This window comes from Amphiprion ocellaris, chromosome 20, assembly GCF_022539595.1.
Source record: "Amphiprion ocellaris isolate individual 3 ecotype Okinawa chromosome 20, ASM2253959v1, whole genome shotgun sequence".
Classification (NCBI taxonomy): domain Eukaryota; kingdom Metazoa; phylum Chordata; class Actinopteri; family Pomacentridae; genus Amphiprion; species Amphiprion ocellaris.
Window position 1 is genome coordinate 971,711 of NC_072785.1, and position 22,457 is coordinate 994,167.

The 22,457-nt window shown below is 37.8% G+C and overlaps 1 protein-coding gene across 12 annotated transcripts; it reads left to right on the top strand.

Annotated features, from left to right (window-relative positions):
• The first annotated feature begins 1,263 nt into the window (after nt 1-1,263).
• Nucleotides 1,264-22,152, top strand: LOC111571087 (matrilin-3). 12 transcript variants are annotated; one of them, XR_008600032.1, is made up of 16 exons: nt 1,264-1,639; nt 3,783-3,887; nt 5,386-6,090; nt 9,901-10,020; nt 11,317-11,436; nt 11,688-11,807; nt 12,937-13,056; nt 14,542-14,661; nt 14,850-14,969; nt 16,500-16,619; nt 17,367-17,486; nt 18,106-18,225; nt 18,539-18,664; nt 18,867-18,986; nt 20,073-20,163; nt 20,688-20,770. XR_008600032.1 is itself a non-coding variant. In XM_055006014.1 (16 exons), exons 1-16 carry the CDS (start codon nt 1,312-1,314, stop codon nt 21,115-21,117), a joined length of 2,619 nt encoding a protein of 872 aa, XP_054861989.1. In that variant the 5' UTR covers nt 1,264-1,311; the 3' UTR covers nt 21,118-22,152. The 12 variants fall into 12 exon arrangements, 11 of the variants coding, with proteins under 11 accessions (XP_054861989.1, XP_054861994.1, XP_054861990.1 ...); XM_055006014.1 differs by lacking the exon at nt 20,073-20,163 and adding an exon at nt 21,064-22,152 and having other exon boundaries at nt 20,688-20,788; XM_055006019.1 differs by lacking the exon at nt 20,073-20,163 and adding an exon at nt 21,064-22,152 and having other exon boundaries at nt 5,386-5,961; nt 20,688-20,788.
• Nucleotides 22,153-22,457: the final 305 nt, after the last annotated feature.

Genomic DNA, 22,457 nt, shown 5'->3' on the forward strand with positions numbered 1-22,457 from the left:
GTGGTCAGGTGGAGCTAATTTTATTTTGTTGGTTGAAACATGTAATAGTTGCATGATGTAATGAGCAGGTTATATATTTAAAATGAACAACCTTGAATATATCTATATATATATATATCTATATATCTATATATATATATATATATATATATATATATATATATATAGATATAGATATAGATATAGATATATATATATATATATATAGATATATATATATAGATATATATATATGGAAATCAAACTGAGAATTTAAAATAATTGTGCACTTTGTGACATTTACAACTACTTCTAACGATCTTATGTACCAAGAAATGCACAAGTGTTACAGTTTCCTTGCTATGATGTGTGTATCTGCTTGGCATTTTCACACTTCCAATACTGCTTTTGTATCCACTTTCTTTGCTCTTGATTTAACCCCTTAGATGCATAAGTTGGTCAAAAATGACCCAGAAATTGTAATTGTAATGTTTGTATTACTACTCCAAGTTCTTTATCACTGATAATATCACACAAGAGGTGATGGAGCGACGGACAGCAGCAACAGCTGGAGGAAAAGAGTGGGAAAATGCCAGCAAAATGCATGTTGACATTCTTCTATTGCTGTTCTGTGTAATATTCTTTTTTTTCAATCATCGAAATGTTCAAAATCTGTTATAAAGTGAAAAATAAATTTATTTCAAACATGAAATCACTCTTGTGTGGACAAAAAAATGTAACACAAACACTAACCCCTAAACACTAATACAAATAACTATTTTTAACCAAAATGACAAAACTAGGATAAAAATACATTGATTCTTATATGGTTCATTTTGGACACACATATGGGAGTGTAGAGTCCAATCCCTTGTGCATCTAATTGTTAATTTGTTTGCCATTGCTCACAATTCCTGTAAAAAAAAAAAAAAAAAAAAAAAAAACACACATAAAAATCGAAGCCAAAATGGGAAGAAATGGCTTAATAACATTTCCAAAAAGTGAATAAGGGATATTGAACACTGCTTTGGAATGATGGCTTAGATACATTAGATCTAAAACGTGAAACAGATAGTGAAACAACTGTAAGCCACACTGTATATAGCATCACTAAAATGTGGAAATCAGAGTGAAAGGACTCTTTGTTGGTGCAGTCTTCTGGAACAGCAGCTGCTGCTGTGAAACCTCCCTCACTTGTCCAGGCCTTAGAGCCTCTGGATTGGGCCTCTGGTTCTCCACGCCTTATGGGCCGTGGAGACTAGACCATATAAATAGGCAACAGTAAGTTCTAGGAGGAGGAGGACCACAGAAAACCAACTGTGTGCGGGCATCATGGCTTCATTAATGTGGGTAGTGGTCTGCCTCGCTGCCATCCTGTCTTCGGGACCTGTGGGAACTTTGGCACAGCCTCGGTCCCAGCGCTGGCAGATCCTCTCAGACGGTCCTCCTGTCTCCCGACGGTCCCCGCAGGTCCATCCAAGAAGCCGTGAGCGCTTCGAAGATATCGCATCTATTGAACAAACCTCTGACGAAGTGCCGAGTGCCGAGACTTTTCAGGATTTCCAGCTGGATGATTACACAGTCCCGGACTTCCAGCAGCGGCGGGGCGTCCGAGCAGGTGCCGACAACCACCTGCCGCCGGAGGGACGGAGAGCTGGAGGTCGGTCGGTCGATGCTTTACGCACAATACGTTCTGTGGATGTGTGCAATAGTCCTCCTGTATGTGTGCAAACGGACACCAGAAGACTTTTGTTTTTGTTTTAGTTATTATATACATATGATAAATTAGAAAGTCAATGTGAGTCAAGAACCTGTAGGATTTGGGAATTCATGTGGAGTCTACGTGCCCAAATTCAGCCCTGTACGGTCGTACTGTTGGAAAAATACATTAGTTTTATTTTTTTCAATAATTTTTTAAAATTTATTGTTATTTATTTATTGAACCTTTATTTTTACCAGGAAGTCCCTTGAGATTTAAATTATCTTTTCCGAGGAAGACCTGGTTTAGACAGCACACCATTTCAGAGAATGTAAAATGTTCACAGTATATAAAAACAATTAAGACAATTCAGATATACTTATATAAATAAGAAATACTGAAACAGGTTCAAACAAAAACAAAAGGAGGAAAAAGAAAAAAAACAGATCAGAAAAAGCAGTTACGCAAATGGATTACATTTTCCATTATCAAGTTTTTGAATTATTAATATATTATTTTTGCTCATTTTTTCTGTGTTTAGGTGTTACAATGTTAGGCTACAGTGCAGTCATCACAGGAGAGAAGCAGGCATCGGGGCTACTCACAAAAAATTATCAAAGATCTTGCTGCTCTTTTGGAGGAATATTCATAGTAATAATAGCACCTTTAAGAACAGTGTTCACCGCAGTTTGTGCCCAAATGCAGCCCTGTAAGACCCCCTGTTGCAAAAATGCAACACAGACAATCAAGCAAGACACAAGGAGACAAGGGAATGAGGCAGTTTAAAAATTAAAGAAACAGGCGGAGGGTTCAAAGTTAGTAATTAAAAAAAAAAAAACATTAGACAATTAAAGAATGAGAGAGACAACATCACACCAAAGAACCAGGCAGCCAAAAGTAAAATAAAACAAGAGAAGACATCTAAAATAAACAGGACACAATACGGAATAAACCACTAAAATTTATTAAAGCTAAAAGTAAAGTTCACATAAAAGCAAGTCAATATAAGTGGGTTTTCAGAAGTGATTTAAAAGAAGCTACTAACTCTCCTCAGGCAGGTCGTTCCAAAGTTGAGGTCCTGATGGAGGAAGCTTGGTCACCCTTAGATTTAAGCCTTGACTTTGGAACGACCAGAAGAATCCACCTGAGGATCGAAGGCTGCAAGCAGGCTCATATGAGGTCAACAGATAATAATAATAATAATAACAATAATAATAATAATAATGATAATAATAATAATAATAATGAACGGTAATCTTCTTAGAATACCTGTTTTTCATTCAACTCAATTTTCAATTCAATTTTATTAATATAGCGCCAATTACAGTCAAATTATCTCGAGACGCTTTACAGAACCCATATGCCTGAACCCCAGAGCAAGCCAAAAGGTGACAGTGGCAGGAAAACACCCTTTTAACAGGGAAAAAAACCTTGAGCAGAACCCGGCTCTAATGTGGGGGAACCCATCTGCTGCTGGCTGGGTGGGTTGAGAGGGACAGAAGAGGTAGAAAGGTAGAGATAGAGGGATGGAGGTAGAGGGATAGAGATGGAGGGGTAGAGGTAGAGGTAGAGGGGGAGGGATGGGAGAAGAGGGGGGTGGGGAACAAGAAACAGAGTGAGTGTAATGCAATAATGGTATATATAGTAAATATAAAGGTAGTTAGAGAAGGGCTCAGTGCATCCAGAGAGGTTCCCCAGCAGCCTAGGCCTATAGCAGCATAACTAGGGGCAAACTAAAGGGACGTAAAGAGGGGAAGTCAGTTGTGCAAATGAAAACACCAGCTCACCCCGTCAGGGTCACCCAGTCAGTCCTAACTATAAGCTTTGTCAAAAAGGAAGGTTTTAAGCCTTGTCTTAAAATTAGAGAGGGTGTCCGCCTCCAGAACCCAAACTGGGAGCTGGTTCCACAGGAGAGGTGCTGATAACTGAAGGCTCTGCCTCCCATTCTACTTTTAGAGATTCTAGGAACAACAAGTAAGCCTGCAGTCTGAGAGCGAAGAGTTCTGCTAGGATAATATGGTACTATCAGGTACCATTGCCTTTAACTAAAGCAACCACCGCATTAATGCTGTCTCCTCTGCCTCTCCTTTGTCTCCTGTTAAAGCTGGTGGCACTGATTCCAGGTTTCATGGCTATCAGCCCTCTGACCAGCAGCTGCTGACCCCACTGCAGCGCAGAGAGTCTCCTGCATCCAGCAGAACCAGTGCAGGTACTGAACCACCAGCAACCATCATTCAGCACCATGTCATACACAAAGTGCTTTACAGATAAATAAAAACACATACAAAGGTAAAGTACAAAATACTGCACAATAACAATAGAAAAATCAAAAACAGTACAGGGGTCATTCCAGAATTGGAGGACATTTGGGCTCCAGAATGTTTGTAAAATAAACATTCTCTTTTACAAATTTCTCCTACATATTCATAAAGAAAGGTAATAAACTATCAAAGGCTTGATTGGCTCAGCTTACACATCAATGGTGCCATTTCTACTCCATGTTTTATTTATTGTTTCCTAACCCTACTCTAATCACAGTAACAGGGTTACTAATCCATGCTAATGTTAGGTTTTTCTCAGCAGTAGAAGCTAGATATTTAGCTGCTGTTACTGCTGACCAAGAGCACAAACTTACTGACGGAAAAAAGTAAAGAAAAAGGAAAAAGAATTTATCTTATCCTGGTAATATGAGGTAGAGTGAGACATTCAGTCAAGGCTGACAATATTATGAAAATACGAAAAGTAGAAGAGAGGATATAGCTTTGCTCTACTCATTCTTTTGAAAAACTTTGATGGTGTAAACGACAAAAACAAAACACAAAATGACAAAGACAAGACACTAAATGGCAGAGATGAGAGAAGTGACAAAAACAAGAAAGAAAATGACAAAAACAAGACACAAAAGACCAAAAAAGACAGAAAATGACAAAAACAAGACAGAAGACGACCAAAACAAGACAGAAAACGACAGAGACGAGATACAAAAGACAAAATCGTCATCAATAGGGTTGGGTACATGTTGTGGGACACATGTTTCAAGCATGACAATTATTCTTTAAAATATAATGTTGATTAAAAAAAAAAAAAAAAAAAAAAAGCTTCCACAGTTACAGGAGACATCAATGAAAAAAAATAATACCAGAAAGAGGAGATTTAAATTTCACTTTAACTGTTTCATTTGAGATTCAATTTGGTCATCAGGAGCTGGAACAAGAGAAAAATGGCATTTTAAGGGGAACTTCAGACTTATTTAGTATTTTGAAAATATTTTTCAAACATTCTTTTCTCCTATTTTTTTAGATTTGGTCTCAGGACATGTAAATTTACACAACTGCATGTTTTAGCATTTTGTACATGGATTTTTTGAAATTTAATGGGTGGGACATAAAATGTCCTCCAATTCTGAAATGACCCACAGACAAGTTGAATGAAGTACACACGTTTTATACAATAATTAAAAATCATTTACAAAAGCAACAGAAAAAAAGAAGAAATAAAGGAATAAAAATGCTTTGACCAAACTTTACAAAATAAAACTAATTAATTAAAAGCACTGGAGCTCTGTCTTTGTTGTGATGTACATTTGGATTTGTGGCTCAGTATAAATTTCACCTGTTTATTTATTTTTTAATAGTACTGTAATATTCTAATATAACAAGATGAGCACACTTGCAAAACCAGTAAAAATATCCATTTATTTTTTACAGAACCAAATTCTAACTGCAGAAATCGGCCCATAGACCTGGTCTTCATTATAGACAGTTCCCGTAGTGTGCGCCCCGCTGAGTTTGAAAAGGCCAAGGAGTTTCTACAGGACATGGTGGACACCATGGCTATTGGCTCTGATGCCACCCGAGTCGGCCTCGTCAATTATGCCAGCACAGTGCAGATTGAGTTTCTGCTAAAGAAGTATTTTGACAAGTCCTCCCTGAAGCAGGCAGTGGCCCGTGTTGAGCCCCTTGCTTCAGGCACCATGACAGGCATGGCCATCAAGACCGCGATGGAGAAGGCTTTCGCTGAGGAGGCAGGAGCTCGAACTGGCTCGATGAACATCGCCAAAGTGGCCATCATAGTGACAGACGGGAGGCCCCAGGATAAGGTGGAGGAAGTGTCAGCAGCAGCACGAGAATCGGGGATTGAGATCTACGCAGTGGGAGTAGACAGAGCTGATATGGCGTCCCTCCGGCTCATGGCTAGCCCTCCACATGATGACCATGTCTTCTATGTGGAGACCTATGGCGTCATAGAGAAGCTCACTTCCAAATTTAGGGAAACTTTTTGTGGTAAGGATGAGGATAATGGAAGTGCTGATATTCCAATAGATGCTGGAATTGATGATAACGGACTAGGCCTAGGTGGCAGGAAGGATCGTTATGGAATAAATAATGAACGTGGCAATAAGGGAGACAACGGTATGTCACATCTGTCTTCTCATATTAACCTGTGATGATATGGGCAGCACCATAGAGGGAGTTTCCATTCTAAAGTCACCAGTCCTCTTCTTTGGTCTTAAGAACAAGGGCAACGTAACTAGTCATTTACTGCCACTTGTATTTGGATTCCTACCAAAAAGGTGTTCACTAACTGTTGTCATGCAGATGGTGAAAAAGTAGAGTGGAATTAATGCAGTCAGCATTAAACATGCACACTACGTTATGTACTAACCAACCTAAAGAAGAAGACAAACCTCTGATCACTGCTTTATCTGCTGACTCAGAGCAAAATCTACATACTTGGGTACTTTAAAGTGGTTGAAACCTAATACGATGCTGTCTATAACTTTCACAGGGAGCGTGCTGCTCTTTACTTGCTGCACTGCATTTTGTGCCTCATGCCATGTGCCTTGCTCAGTTACTGGAAGATATGCTTAAGCTGGTGTAAAATTTGGGCTCTTGCCATCTGTGACAGAACATTAACGCTTATCATGCAAGGCGAAAAGCAAATTAGCTTGTGTTAAATTTGACTACGATGTAATCTTTAGATTTAAAGGAAATATTTTTTTTCCAGCTAGTTTAGCTTAGCACAAGGACTAAAGATGGGGCAGCAGGGAGCCTGGCTGTATTCAAACATACCCAGAACCTTCAACAGTTAAAAGTCTTATCCGGTTTAATTTTTAGAAAAAATGAAGTATTAAAACATTTTTAAAAAGTGATCGAATGAAAAACTCGTAGGTGTTTACAACCGGAGGATCAAAAACTAAAGTATTTACATGTTTTCCACAAAATGTAAATTTATTTCTATTTGTGTAGTGTGCAGGCTGCAGGAATGCTTGATTCGCCTCAACTGCCTTTGATAAATTTGGGTGATTTAAAAGCTTGGAATGTAAGAAATACAAGGGTTTTTATTTGAAAGTGCAACTCTGACATTTAAAAAAAAAAAAAAAGTAGCAAGCCCCCCAAAAATCCCAATGGGATTTTGTGCTGAACTACTTTTACGCTCTCAGTACATTTTGAGTTACCACGCAGTACACATGTGCAACTCCATTTGTAAAAAGAGGACGGCTGGATGAATGCTGAGATTAGGCGGTAGTGGAATTTCTGGTGACCCATCTCATATTTGATAGAACCACACAGTTTAAAACCCAAGTGTTTGACTTTTTCCACTAATATGATTACATTCATTGTCTTTTCAGTAGTGCTGCAGCTGTAACAAGAACAGCACTCAGACAATGCAGTACTTCGCCAAAGCTGCTTAGTATCATTTCCAACGGCTGAAATCTTAAAAAAATTTATGGCAGAAATCACGACACAATAGAATATGGTCATTTAATATACACTACCACTTCAGCGTCTTTGAGTTTTTGGAAAAGCGCTTTATAAATAAAATTTATTATTACCAGTCAAAAGTTTGGACACACCTTCTCATTCAATGGTTTTAATTTAATTATTTTACACATTGTTGATTAATACTGAAGACATCAAAACTATAAAAGAATACTTATGGAATTATGTTGTAAACAAAAAAGTGCTAATCTTCAGGATTAATCTACAATGTAGAAAATAATACAAATGAACAAAAAAAACTGAATGAGAAGGTGCATCCAAACTTTTGACTGGCAGTATTGATGTACCCATAAACAAAATGACCTTACAATGAGCACAGGCGTGTGTTATGCATGTGTATGTTATGTACAGATACTGAATCGCGTGACCTAAATATGTAGTGGGTGGCGGGAATTGATAGGACTAAGAAACACCCCCACAAATGAATCAATTGTTCCTTATATAATTTCTGACGGATAAGTCCCGATAAGTCCGCAACGGTGGATTTGTAGCAGCATCACAATCATGTGATCGTCAGCAGGCAGCTGATGTAGCGTTCAGTTGTTGTCATGGTTACAGTGATGCCATGCCGCTATCTTGCAATGATACAGAAATCTTTCACAAATCTGTGAATCCAGACTTTAAGTCGCATCACTGCCAAAATCTAAAGAGGTGGTCCTTGTGCCATGTCTGACCTTCCCTGAAAATTTCATCGAAACCTGTTAGTCCATTTTTGAGTAATGTTGTGAACAGGCAGTCAGACAGACAAACGTACGGCGATCGTCACATAACTCACTCCTTGGTGGAGTAACTATATAATAGTTGCCATGGCAATAATCATAACCACAACCACAGCTCCAGTTGCAACCTCAACCATAGCTCTAGCTACTGCCAAGCATTCCGGTATAGCTCTGCTGCTCACCACTGACCAGGGGAACTTATCACGAACTACAGTTAAATGCTATTGTTGTGCTATCTCAGGTTGTCATGTGAGAACTGTCATGCCCTATTTTGTGGCTCTCACTTGTTGTAGTGTCTCAGAGTTTGTGTAGGAGGATTTCAGAGTGACTGGATGACTCAGCAAAACACTAGACATTAACACTGAAGGTCACTTTTTGATAACTGTTTTAAACCTGTCGTTAACATGAGCCATGCTTGATACGTAGCCACATGTTTGTTATTATACCCATTATGATTAAGGTCCTCTAATCTTAAGAAAGTACAAATTTTCACTGAAAGCAAGATCTTTCTTCAAACAGAACTAAGTAGTTTTCTGTGTAAAACTAGCCAAACCTTTAGCCCAAAACGGTTGTATTATAAAAGGGTTAAATATATCTGTTACTGCAGTGAATTGTAACAGTTCACATGTGGCATATCTCACCAAGACACCCCTATGGATAGTATTAGAGAGTAGGGGAAAACGACAAATGTAGTTGGAAGCCTGGTTAGAAGAGCTATTGAAGAGGAAAGTACTTCAGAGAGCAAAAATCCCACTATTTTAGTCATTTCCATCAGATAAAGTGTGCATTGCATTTTCATTTCTCCTTCAAATTTCTGGAATCACCCAAACCAGCAACCGCAGGTTACATATGCTAGTCATGCAACATTCTCCTCTGTGTTGAACTTATTGCATGTTGTTAAAAACCACAGCTGACTTTCAGTCATGCAAACTGAAAAGCTTGCTCTTTAATTTCAGTTTGAACCTAAAGTGGAGTTCAACCAACCTCTGTGTTTCACTGAGACCAACTAATGTCTGTTCACATAAGTACTGAAGACGTGCAGTTTATATGAAGAGTGCAGCCTTCAGTAGATTTGTGTTTGGTATTGCAAGGACTTTTTGTTGGAAAACTAAGATGGGCAGTTATTCTGGTGACTTGAATTCAAAAGCCAGTGTAATATACACTACCGTCCAAAAGTTTGGGGTCACTTAGACTTGTCCTTATTTTTGAAAGAAAAGCATTTTTTTTTCAGTGACGATAACATTAAATGAATGATAAATCCAGTGTAGACATTGTTAATGTGGTAAATGACTATTCCAGCTGGAAACAGCTGATTTTTAATGGAATATCTCCATAGAGGTACAGAGGAACATTTCCAGCAACCATCACTCCTGTGTTCTAATGCTACATTGTGTTAGCTAATGGTGTTGAAAGGCTCATTGATGATTAGAAAACCCTTGTGCAGTTATGTTAGTACATGGATAAAAGTGGGAGTTTTCATGGAAAACATGAAATTGTCTGGGTGACCCCAAACTTTTGAACGGTAGTGTATAAATATGTCTTTTTCTTCACAAACAACTGTCTGAAGTAAATTCACTGTAACCTGTAGTTGAAGCACAGAGATTAAACAAACTAACCTGCATGTGGCAGCTCACTCAGAGCAGACTTACAGCTTACTAACATCGAAGTCATTGATTTCATTTGACCTAAGCCAATCAGACATTGGAATGTTTCCTTTCAGGTTCGGATGCATGTGCTAAGGGACACAATTGTCAGTATATCTGTGTCAACAACGGCAACTCTTACAGCTGCAAGTGTCGCTCTGGCTATGTCTTGAACCCGGACAAGACAACATGCTCACGTAAGAATCTTTGTCTGAGTCTTTATGTTTATATTCATCGTCTCAGTCCCAAAAAAGCAGTGTTTTTGCAGGACTTCTCATCTAAAAACTATATAAATATGTTGGACATGACCAGAAGTTAGATTTTGACTGAACCTTGCTGAAACTTTGTTCTGGTATTGAGTGAGGAAGGCCATTTTAGACATAGAATGAAATATTATGCAACAATTTAGATAGAACCTCGTGTTCATAATCTGTGTTTAAACTACTTTTGATCATCAGCTGGTTTGGTACTCCATACTGTAAATGCACCACATACCATCTTTTGTTACTAATGTTTTGACTTGCTCGAAATAGATTAGGGCAAACACTATTCATAACAGATTAAATAAGCTGGGCATGGTGAAAGCCCGGGTTGTTGAGTGGCTCAAACTCTAAAAGTTCTCCTTCTGCATGGTTATCTCAGGACTGAAAACTGTCTTAGTCAGATGTTGGATAATCCAAACTTGTGATAACCTTTACTGCAGCATTTTGAAGCAACTGAAGGCAATAAAGAGAGGCCTTAGTAATATCTGAATAGAGGACATTACAGAATTTTAGTACTGGAAAAAAAAGGTATGGATGAGGATGAGCAACATAGTGAGTAAAATAGGGAACAGAAGATTGTGAATTTAGACAGCTATGAGCACAATAAGTTGAGAGCAGACATTTTGAAGTGGCATCAATGAGAGTGCAGCTTTCACCTTCATCTGCAGCAAGGAGTAAGTCATTTATCATATTATCTCAGACCCTATCTACAAGAGGTATTTTTTAAAACATAGCTTTTTGTTACTGATCATTTATCTTTATGCAAACACAGTTTTAGGCCAATGAGCTATGTCTTTTAAAAAACTCTTTCCAAAGAGAGGATTTTCAGAAACTTTGTTTACAGTGTTGGCATGTAGATAGGGGAAAACTGAGTTTTGACTTTGTAGAATGTGTGTGAGGTTTCATGTAAAACTCACACATAGGGTCACTCAGTATAGGGTGTGGGTGACCCTAAACCTTTGAATGGTATGTGTAGATGATTTCTCCAAGTCATTCCTACACCTCTACTGAGGTCTGAAAGAATTTGATCTACTGCTTTCTGCCAGCTTTCGAGTTACATACTATTGTTCATAAAAATCCTTATTAAGAAAAAAAATCAACATCATTTGCTTTCCACAGCCAAAATCCTTGTTAAAACTCATCTAAAGGATATTTTGCACTTGTATGAAATTTAACTAATTCAGGGCTTCTTAACTGCTATAGTTTAGATGTGGAAGTGTTTGTTTTCAGGTTCAGATACATGTACCCAAGGACATGACTGCCAACATATTTGTGTCAGCAGTGATGACTCATACATCTGCAAATGTCAAGTGGGATATGTGTTGAATGCAGACCAGAAAACATGCTCACGTAAGAACCATACTTTGTTGTTTTTTTTTTGGTTGGCTCCTATGTATTTTACATGACATTTCTATGTGGCCTTCATTTACATTGTGTGAGCTGGTGAGGGACTTTCTAAGGTGGGCACAACTTATCTTGGATGAACAGGAGAAGCTTTAGTTTATATGGCCTGTTAGCATGACCATTGCCATCCAAAGCTCCATATAGACTTGCACCATTAGAGGTTCAGGTTTATCAGATGTTGAAGTCTTTCTTTTCAGGTTTGGATATATGTTCCCAGGGACATGACTGCCAACATATTTGTGTCAGCACTGATGACTCGTACATCTGTGAGTGTCGAATGGGATATGTGTTAAATGCAGACCGGAAAACATGCTCATGTAAGAACCTGAACCTTTTCAGTAAACTTGTAGTAGATTTCCCACAAATTGCATGTTTTGGAATTGGTGAGGACACAGCACTGAGGTCCACTGCTTGATATGACTTGTAAAATCATGTTGTATTGGAATTAGCTGTTATAACTTCAGACCACCAATCCCTTAACAAGAGCTTTTGTGTTACTGAGTGATGTGGAAACTAAATCCTCAATCATGAGCCAGAGTCTAACACCTGACCATGTTCAAATCTCTAAAAAGCTGCTTAGAAGATCTTCAAAAAATCACCAGGAGAAATCAGAATTCAAGGGCAGCAGGATTTATTGTCGACAGAAAATCCCGGAGTAGTTCTTAGCAGTGATAATATCACAAGAAAAAACAGAGATACTGAGCCGGTTGGTCATTTTCCACGTCTATAGGGCATATTATTGGAGAGACATTTTTGATCCCATTATACTTTTATAAATCTATTGGTCATATCTTAACATCAGGTTATCATATGTCACCACTAGGTCATACTCTACAGAGGACTTTAGGTTATCATTACATAATGTTTTACCGAGAACGTGCCCAGACATGTTCAGACTCTGCCTTAGCCCCCTGTTACATTCTACCCCTATTATTTTGTGACTGATTTTATGCATATTATACCGTCATGTATTGTTAAATTTCTGATACACCTCTTTTAAAAGTTATATTGCCTTAAATTTACACCAATATGTTTTGAGTACTTAATATATCATCTCATAAAAAAAACATAATTTGTCTTCACACCAAAGTTACAGGTTATACTTTATGGTCTTTCAGCTGTGTCCTCCACAGATACACACACATCATCAAAACATCAGTGATTACTGAAACCTTTATTATTATGTAGTTCATGCACATGTCTTAACTCTATTCTTCAGTTTAATCGCATTTGCCCTAATTATATCATCTTTTACTCCTAGCGTATCGCACCCAAAAATATTACACTACTTGAATAATACTGGCCTAAAAACATTTGAGACATTCTATACAGAGTGAGAAACCTCAGTTCAACTTTAACTTGCATGCTGTTGGGTGCAGGTCTGTTCTTATTATTATTGTGAAATCTGAAACACATTCAATTACATATAGAAATGTCTCTTTGCAGATTTGGATACTTGTGACCAGGGACATGACTGCCAACACACTTGTGTCAAAAATGGTGACTATTCTGTCTGCGTGTGTCACAGGGGATATGTGTTGAATGCAGACAACAGAACATGTTCACGTAAGAACTCTTACAGACACATTTCATACCTTGAATTGGTACAGTGTCATGAGAAACACATGTCTTTGCATTTGACTGTGTAAATCTTGTCAATTACATTCCTTGGAGTGCTGACCAATCAGCTGTCAGGTGGACTGCATTATTGCTCAGAGGCAGGGAACAAACAGGGTTGTGACTGTAAAATAAATGGTGGTTCATTAGTTTCATTCTGCTTGTGCCGTTTGGAAATATGTTGAATGAAAACATGATGAAAGCACCTCTGTTACCTCCTCTCTCTGTGGATTTGTCTCAAGTGTCCCAATAACTGCATGGACAGTATTAGAAACCCTGATATACTGTATGTTTGTGCTGTAGACACACAATCTGACTCTTGAGATTAGCATTTTGGTTTGGTAAAAGTTCCCTAAAGGATGCCTTTGGCAAAAGTCATGTTCTGCTGAAGAAGGTTCCACTTTGTTGTAGCAAAACCTGAGTTTTTTTTGTCAGATTACCTGTTTTTTCTGTCAGCTCTGGAGTATCCTAGAAATGAATGCGAAGGTTGTGTGCTTTGACATAGTCCCGAATTTGGTCTGATGTAGGACTGTAAAATCTTAATCTACTGTACCAGACTATACACATGTTTATTCTTGTTGTAAAGTTGGATAGATAAACCCCTGTAGACCCCCATTTTAACAATGGTGTCTTATGGGTTTTTCTCATGGAGTCAGCCTGAAGTGGAAATTCAGGGAACTGCAGTTTAAGTCACATCCTTGTTGGTTTAATTTTTCAGGCTCATTGGGAGCTACTTGTAGTCACTAATTATCCCATTGCCCCATTGGCTGAAAGAGAATCTCAGTAATACAAATTGCAGTGGCATAGCTACCATGTGATGACAAGGCAAAAAAACTGAACATATCAGTAACATCTAGCTTGGGTAACTGTTCCTGTAAGGCTCAATGGATCTATGGCGGATGTCTTTGGACCAATGTGGTCAGATAGTTCCTTGTTTCAGGTTCGAAAACCACCAGGTCTTGCTATTGCATGGACATGTTGATTTAAGGTTTGTTTCTGAAAAAGAACACAACTGTGAATGGAACAGAATTGTTGAGGTTCTTTGTAATAGAGGCAAAGTTTCTTCATGCCTCTTATGACTTATATCCTTGTTTGTTTGTTTTTTAAAAGTTGTCTTCTAGAAATTATCTTCCTATGCAACTAAACAGCGTGCACAGATTAAAGTTATATGGACACAAGTCTGCTGATAATTAATACATCAGTAATAGGTTCACTGACTAAGTACTGGCTTGCTCTTCTATACTGTCACCTGTTGACTTCATCCTCAAAAACTTATAGAATGAGGACAAATATTGATGCAGATATGTGGAGCATGTAACCACAGTTCTTATTCAACTTTAAAAGAACAATGGCCAGATAGAACATCCAACAGGACAAACTCTACATGCCTGATGTCAATAGATGTCACCCACATATTGATATGTCTCTTTTCAGGTTCTGATCCATGTCCCCATGGACATAGGTGCCAGCACATTTGTGAAAACAATGATGACTCGTACATCTGCAAGTGTCGATCAGGATATATGTTAAATGCAGACCAAAAAACGTGCTCACGTAAGACTCCTGCATTGTTTGAAGGCTTCTAAGTGCAGCTTTACTGCTTTACAACAGAATTTAAGTTGCTTGGTTAAAGGGACAAATAAGACATAGAGTATGTGATTGTTTCTGTCCTGAGCACCACAACAAACTCAGGATTCCTAAGTGGTGGTGTAAGTGTTAGCTGTGGTAGTGTCTCTTTTCAGGTTCGGATGTGTGCATCCAGGAACATGACTGCCAGCACATTTGTGTCCCAAAGGGTGAATCTTACCTTTGCAAATGTCGAGAGGGCTATGTGTTGAATACAGACCAGAAAACATGCTCACGTAAGAACCAGAATTTTACTTCTATGCTTCCGATCAAGATGAAGTGTCTCAGATTTGAAGTTTCTCTTGAAGTCTGGTAATTATTTAAACAAGAAAAGCACTCAGAGAGTGCAGTACTCCGCCAAGGCGGCTCAGTCGTTGTATGATTTCCGACGGATAAGTCCTGATAAGTCCGCAGCGGTGGATTTGTAGTAGGATCACAATCATGTGATTGTCAGCAGGCAGCTGATGTAGTGTTCTCTTGTTGTCATACATACAGTGATGGCGTGTCACTATCTCGCATTGATACAGAAATCTTTAACACATCCATAGATCTAGACTATAAGCTGCATCACTGAAAAAATCTAATCACTTGGTCCTTGTGTCATTTCTGACCTTCCCTGAAAATTTCATCCAAATACGTTAGTCCGTTTTTGAATAATATTGCACACAGACAGACAAATGTACGCTGATTGTCACACAACTCCACTGTGTTCCTTGGCAAAGTAATGAATGGATTTAAACTATTAGTGTTTACAAAAACTTTCATTTAGACAGCCAAGTGATGCACTGTTTTCTTGATACATACCCATCAAGTTATGTAAGTTGTTGTAACTGCTTAGGAAGTAAATTGTGAATTTAATTTGTGGACCCAGAGGTATCTAGTATATGACCATTACTTAAATTATAAATTGACTCACAGTGGTGTACTGAAAGCTGCTGCTGATGGCTCAGTTACAAATAGAGTGTCCTGTTTCAGGTTCAGATACATGTGCTGGGAGGGATATGTGTTCAATGCAGACCAGAAAACATGCTCACCTAAGAACTTGGGCTTTATGAGTAGATGTGGACCTCTTAGCAATGTCTGTGGTTTCCTGCAACCAATATTACGGTTGATGTATGAAATGTGGAGATAGAAGCATAAGGTTTATGGTGTTATATATTTTCAGTATATTCTGGCCTTAACCTACCCGAAGCATTCCTGGGTGATGGTGTTAGACTAGTTCTCTGTGGACATTAGCACATTCAACTTTTTACATTCCTAATCAATTGGCATTACTTTGTAAAAAATATATTTTGTCATGAAAGTCTTTTTTTTTTATAAATCCTTGCCAATGCCAAAATATCCCAATCTGGGAAGTACTTGAGAAAATGCTAAAAAGCAATGCTGTGAGAGATAAGTGTCTGTGTTGGCCAAAATTTTTCACAGTAAGAGTTAGTGAGGCACTGTAGTGTACAGTTATTGCAATTTATTTTGAATGAGTACCCTGATGCACAGAGGCAAATTAAATGGTTTAATGTGATGTGATGATTGCATATGAGAAAACATGCAGAACCAAAAAAATTTGGACCTCCATGTTTGCATGCAGTTTCTCTAGGTCATTACATAAATGCTTACTCTACATGTAGGTGTTTGATGAAATGCAAGAAAGGGTCTGGAAGATATGTCCATAGTCTTCATAAAATGCCTATCTTTCTTTTCCTATCAAAAGCTGCACAATAGGCCATGTATTTCACAAATATGTTAGCTTTGCCAGTGTCTCTTTTCAGGTTTGGACAAATGTGATGAGAAACATGACTGCCAACATATTTGTGTCAAAGATGATGATTCATACCTTTGCTCATGCCATGAGGGATATGTGTTAAATGCAGACCAGAAAACATGCTCACGTAAGAACTTGACTTTTATTTTTGATGTGCATGTCGTGTTCAATGAGATTTCCTGATGCTCGATAGAATACGACAGAAACTGTCTTGTATTTCTAGAGACATTCAGGCAAATTGTTTGAAATAGTTTAGACAGTTTAATGGTAATTACTTTTGAACAGAGCCTGGGATTGATTTACATCTGACTAACATGTTTTGTAGGTGCAATCGTGGCCTCTTAAAGCTCCAAAACTGGTTGTGTCATTCATGCCAGATGTAATTAGAATAAACAAAGTGCCTCTTAACAGGATCAGACAAATGTACCAAAGGACATGACTGTAAGGACATTTGTATGGAAAGTTACGATTATCACCTTTGCATTCAACATGAGAGAAAATATATTCTCATATAGTGACTCAACTATAATCTTAATGTACCTGTAGTGGTACTTAGGTAAAGTTTAAAAGACCTTTAACAGGAGGATTAAAGATTCTCTACTTTTGGACATCAGCTGTGTGGTTTGTTCTTAATAGTAGTTTGTTCTTAATAATAGTGATAAACACAGGTGTATAGTATTGTTTTCATGGCTGCAATTTGTACCAACTGTAAACCTCCCCAAGTGTCTGCCCTTAAAGACACATAGAAGAATGAGGCACATAACATGTAACTATAGTTACATGTCAACTGCAAAAGGATCAATGGTCAATCAGAGGCTCCAAGTCTTTTTGACTGATGACATGACATATCATACCACATGTGGTCTCATTTCAGGTTCTGATCCATGTGGCTATGGACATGATTGCCAGCACATTTGTGTAAACGGTGGTGACTCATACACCTGCAAATGTCAAGTGGGATATATGTTGAATCCAGATAAGAAAACATGCTCACGTAAGAACATGGATCTTTCTTTTACATGCATCTTAGGCTTGCTTTGGAATCCATTATTGACAGAGCTCCACCATAATGAGTTCTACTTACCAAGAGTTCTCTTATTGATGTAAACTGAGGCAGGTAGACATGAAAGACTTTTTTTGCGGGGTGGGTACAACTTATCTTGGATGAACAGGAGACGTTTTAGTTTATATGACCGGTTAAGATAACCATTGCCATCCAATGTTCCACGTAGACTTGCACCATTAGAGGAATATGTTTGTCAGATGTTAAAGTTTTTCTTTTCAGGTTTGGATACATGTTCACAGGGACATGACTGCCAGCATATTTGTCAGCACTGATGACTTGTACATATGCAAATATCAGATAGGATATATGTTGAATACAGACCAGAAAACATGCTCACATAAGAACCTGGACATTTCACATTTTCACTAATATGTTACTAAAACTGAAAATAGCAGTGATAGCATAGCAATAGCAGTGGAGAGCATCATCATAGACTTCATTAATTTTCTTGAATGAGATTTACACCTTCAGAGAGTTCACACCAGGCCAAGAGCTCCTCAATGGATCTCATCAGAGATCAGTCAAATGTGGAAGTGTTTCCTTTCAGGGATGGATATATGTGCCCATGGACATGATTGCCAGCACATTTGTGTCAACAGTGGTGACTCTTATGTCTGCAAGTGTCAAGTGGAATATGTTTTGAATGCGGACCAGAAAACATGCTCACGTAAGAACTTGGATTTTTTTTTTTAACTATGCATGTTTGATTTCTGTTGTGTGATCCAGCATCTCAAAGCATCGCTACAGGCATACTTTATCAGAGCACTAACACTTTTGTAAAATGTTTTCCATCGCTCTGAACTGATTTGAGCAGTGCAAAACTGAAGTCATAGTGAAGGAGACATGATGAAAGGTCTAAGTCTAATGGCTGTGGGATCAACTTCTTTTTTTTAAAAAAACCTGAGTCCAAAACCCCTTCAAAAAGTCAAGCGATTTTTTCTGATGTAATAAGTCGTTGAGGTGTGAGCATCTCGTTCCAGGTGCAGGTTCAGATGCATGTGCCAAGGGACACGACTGCCAGCACATATGTGTCAACAATGGGAACTCATACACCTGCAAGTGTCAAGTGGGATATGTCCTGAATATGGACAAGAAAACCTGCTCACGTAAGAAACTTCCTCCTTTCAACATTTTTTCAGTACACTGGGGTATTTAATGTTTTACCATAACAGATTCCAGAACTACTGAGTCACTTGTAGCATGTTAGACACATGCCTCTGGTTTAGCAGTGGATTCCATGAATATTATAGGACTAACTGCAAAGCGTTTGTTGCCCGAGTTACCAAGTCAGTTAGTGTTTCTTTCTAGGTTCAGATGCATGTGCTCAGGGACATGACTGCCAGCATATTTGTATCAACAATGGTGATTCTTACAACTGCAAGTGTCGAGTGGGATATGTGTTGAATGCAGACCACAGAACGTGTTCACGTAAGAATTTACACTTTATGTCAACATACTGTACATCATGGTGTCTGTGTAGTGAATCTCATAGCCCAGCAATTCCTCTAAGGCCCACAATGAAACAAAGCTTCTATAGCTGACTGGAGGCTTCTTGAATACTCTTTGCCAATGGCATTTGAAGGAGTTTGTCAGGTGAGATATCGGTGCCTTCATAATAATCCAAAATCCAGATAGATTTACAATATACCAGTAGAGTCAGGTATTTACCAGGCCTCCAGCAGGGTCTATAGGCTTGACAAATTTCCAATGCAAAGAAGGACAGAACTTCAATGCTGCTTTATCAGGACTCCTTGATGTCACATTTAAACACACTAGGTTCCCTGTAGTGTAATCTTTAATGCGTGAGGTAGTCCGATCGACAGACCTATACAATTCCCTGAATGCCTGACATACACAATGAGTTAATACCCAGATGTTCTCTGATGCTGTTGTCACTGTTGCTCCTTTATAGGTAACGGGATGTTTGCATTGAAATATATGCTTAATATTATTTAATACAAACCATAAACTTTTCCTGAACTTAACAAGTTGTTTTACATCTATCATTGTTGAATTTTGATGCCAGTGGTAGCGACACCAAAGGACACCTTGTGCATATTTCTCAGACACCAGCAGCTTTACAAAAAGGCAGAATTTGATGTTCTGGGAAAGAGAAAGGCTGAATGGTTTTGCCTCTGTTGGTTTCCCATAATATCCTGCCTTGGAGAGGCACTAAAAAGTCTTTGTTCCCTTAAAGTAATGGTCTTTTCCTGTATGGACAACTGGATATCCATGTCATTACTAAAAAGATTTAAAAGATTTTTCAGTCTGTTTCATATTGTATATGCTATCAAAAATTACCTTTAGGGCACCAGAAATTCAGTTGAATTGATCAAATCAGCTATAAATAGCAATACTGATGCATCCATGGTTAATTAACACCTGAGTGAAGAACCCTGTGTAAAGTAGAATAAAGAATACAGACTGTGAGCCCTTCTCTGTGACTACTGTGATTCTTTAAATTGAACAGAAACTGTTTGATATCATTTGTGTCTTTTCTTTTGCATTTTTCAGTCTGCAACTGACTGTTCACAAGGCTACCAAGTCCAGCAACAAGCTCTATTGGTCCAGTACACCATAGAATATAAAAATGTACCATGCCAGTGTAAGGATACTGGTCCTGCAAGGAATGTTCAGCTAATGAGGAACTTTGATCCAACTAAAGAAACCAAAAAATAAATAAATAAATACTTGGATTGAATGTGACTGTTGGAACTGAATCTTTTGCAGTGATTTGTGGTTGTACATGCATGTGTACAGATTGCTTAAGTAATTACCATGTGTGTTAGAATCCCATTGACCTCAGTAAGTGTTCAAATGATAGAAATGTTTTAATATATTGATACTTGATTGTCCCTAATCTCTACTGCTGTACACTCTTCAATCAAGAATCCTTAAGTTTAGAAAATAACCTCTACCTTTACCTCATCTCATCATCTGCAAAATAGTTTCCATTTAGAACACTAACAATGATTCTTTGAAGGCTTCAAAAATGTTTGCGTCGATTCTCAAATAGCAATGTAGATCATCTGCGTTGCTTCTTTCTGCTAAGTGACTGAAGAAAAAACACAAGCTATAATGAAACACCTCTCACATAACTGTCTTCATATATTTGTCTTATTCTTTCAGAGGAAATGAGAGGTGAAATAACTCAAGACGCCTGCATGTGTGAAGCTCAGATTTTGTTCCAGAAAAAGGTGCAGTCAACTATTCAGGATCTGAACAGAAAGCATATCCTTTTCCTGACCCCAAGAGGCTCCACAAACTGAATGTATTTCTAAGATTGTAAAATTGTGATCATTATATGTAATGATTTCATGGTGTGTCTACAAAACACAGTTGCAATTTGAGTAAATGCAGTAATCATTTTGGCTTTTACTTTCAATGGCAGTAAGTTGAATCTCATTCTAAACTTTAAGTCTGTCACATCTATGGCCAGTGTCATAATTATCTTGTTCATTTCGACCACACTTTTTGAAATTCTGTTTCCTTGACTGTTTGTTCACTTGATGAACTCTCAGACAAAGTGAACCTGATTGAGGGCCAACGGCAATATTAGGAACAGTGATGCCACCAGAAGACATTTTCAGGACTGGCAATGCATCTAATTTTCTCGACCAGTGGAATTCAGCTGTAACCTACAATAACCTAATGTTTGAATGAAAATGTGCATACTATTCATTTCTCATGCAGTGTACTGCTGGCAGCAGTATTGTTTTATATTATAAAACTATATTGTTGCATTTACAGCACAGTATAATCTGGTATAACTGGTGTAAAGGGGTATATATGCTTGTATAATTAAAAGAAAACAAACATTTCCTGCTAACAGTCATAGTCATTGAACTCAGATTCAAACTATGTAAGATAATTAAGGAATTTACAGAACGTGAAAATTATTTATTTGGAATTAACATGTTGAAACTTCAGTCTACACTTTCGTAAATGTTGTGTAAATTATGTTTGGAGGACAACATTTCGTCACGTTCACATGTTCTTGTTGTGTATTCACTGCTTTTAAAGCATTTCTTGAGCCATGTAGTATTGTGTTCTTAGCAGAACACAAAGTCTCCTTCCACAGGATAGTACAACTAATCTCTTATGCAACAAGCGCATTATTTGTTTCATTGCAGCTTTAGCTTGAAGAAAAGACCAAAATATAGTCTGATCCAACTGGCCCAGGGTATGTTATATCACAGGCAATTACTATAATCCTATTCTTTGATTCAACAATGTCAATGTGTTTTTTTTGTTTTTTTTTGTACCAGGCAGGTACAGTTACTTAGGGGAAGACTAAATACAGTTCAAGAAGTATAAGGGTGACTGGACTGCTTCAGCACTTTGCACACTTGGCAAGTCCTGGATATTTTTTTCTGGCAGCAGTTCTATTTTCATTTTAAAGTTCTGGGAACATGACGTGTCTTCTTCATACAATATACATGTACTGTATGTTCTGCTTTGATACAGCCATGGTGCCTTTGTGTAAACTGACAGTAATGTGTGTGATGTATTTTGTGCTTTTGTGATACAAAAAACTTTACATTTTCTACTAGGTATATAGCTGCACATACAAAATAAATATTCTGAAACTATGGATCTCTTGTCCTGTGCCTTTTTAATTTAGAAGCATCTTTAAAAACAATAAAAATCATGGTTGACTTTGTAAGTATAATCATTTCTGCTCAAAATAAATCAGTCACGAATTATATTTTCGTTGGCATTATAACATTTAAAAATATGTGCTCCTAGGACTGATTTATGTATTTATTATTATATATTTTAGGTGATCAATTACATGGTGGGACAATATTCTTAGTTAAATATAGTAGTTTTCTCAAAATCTTGCCAACTGGAGTGCCGAATAAAAACCAAATAAACAGTTCAAATAAATGAGGTGCC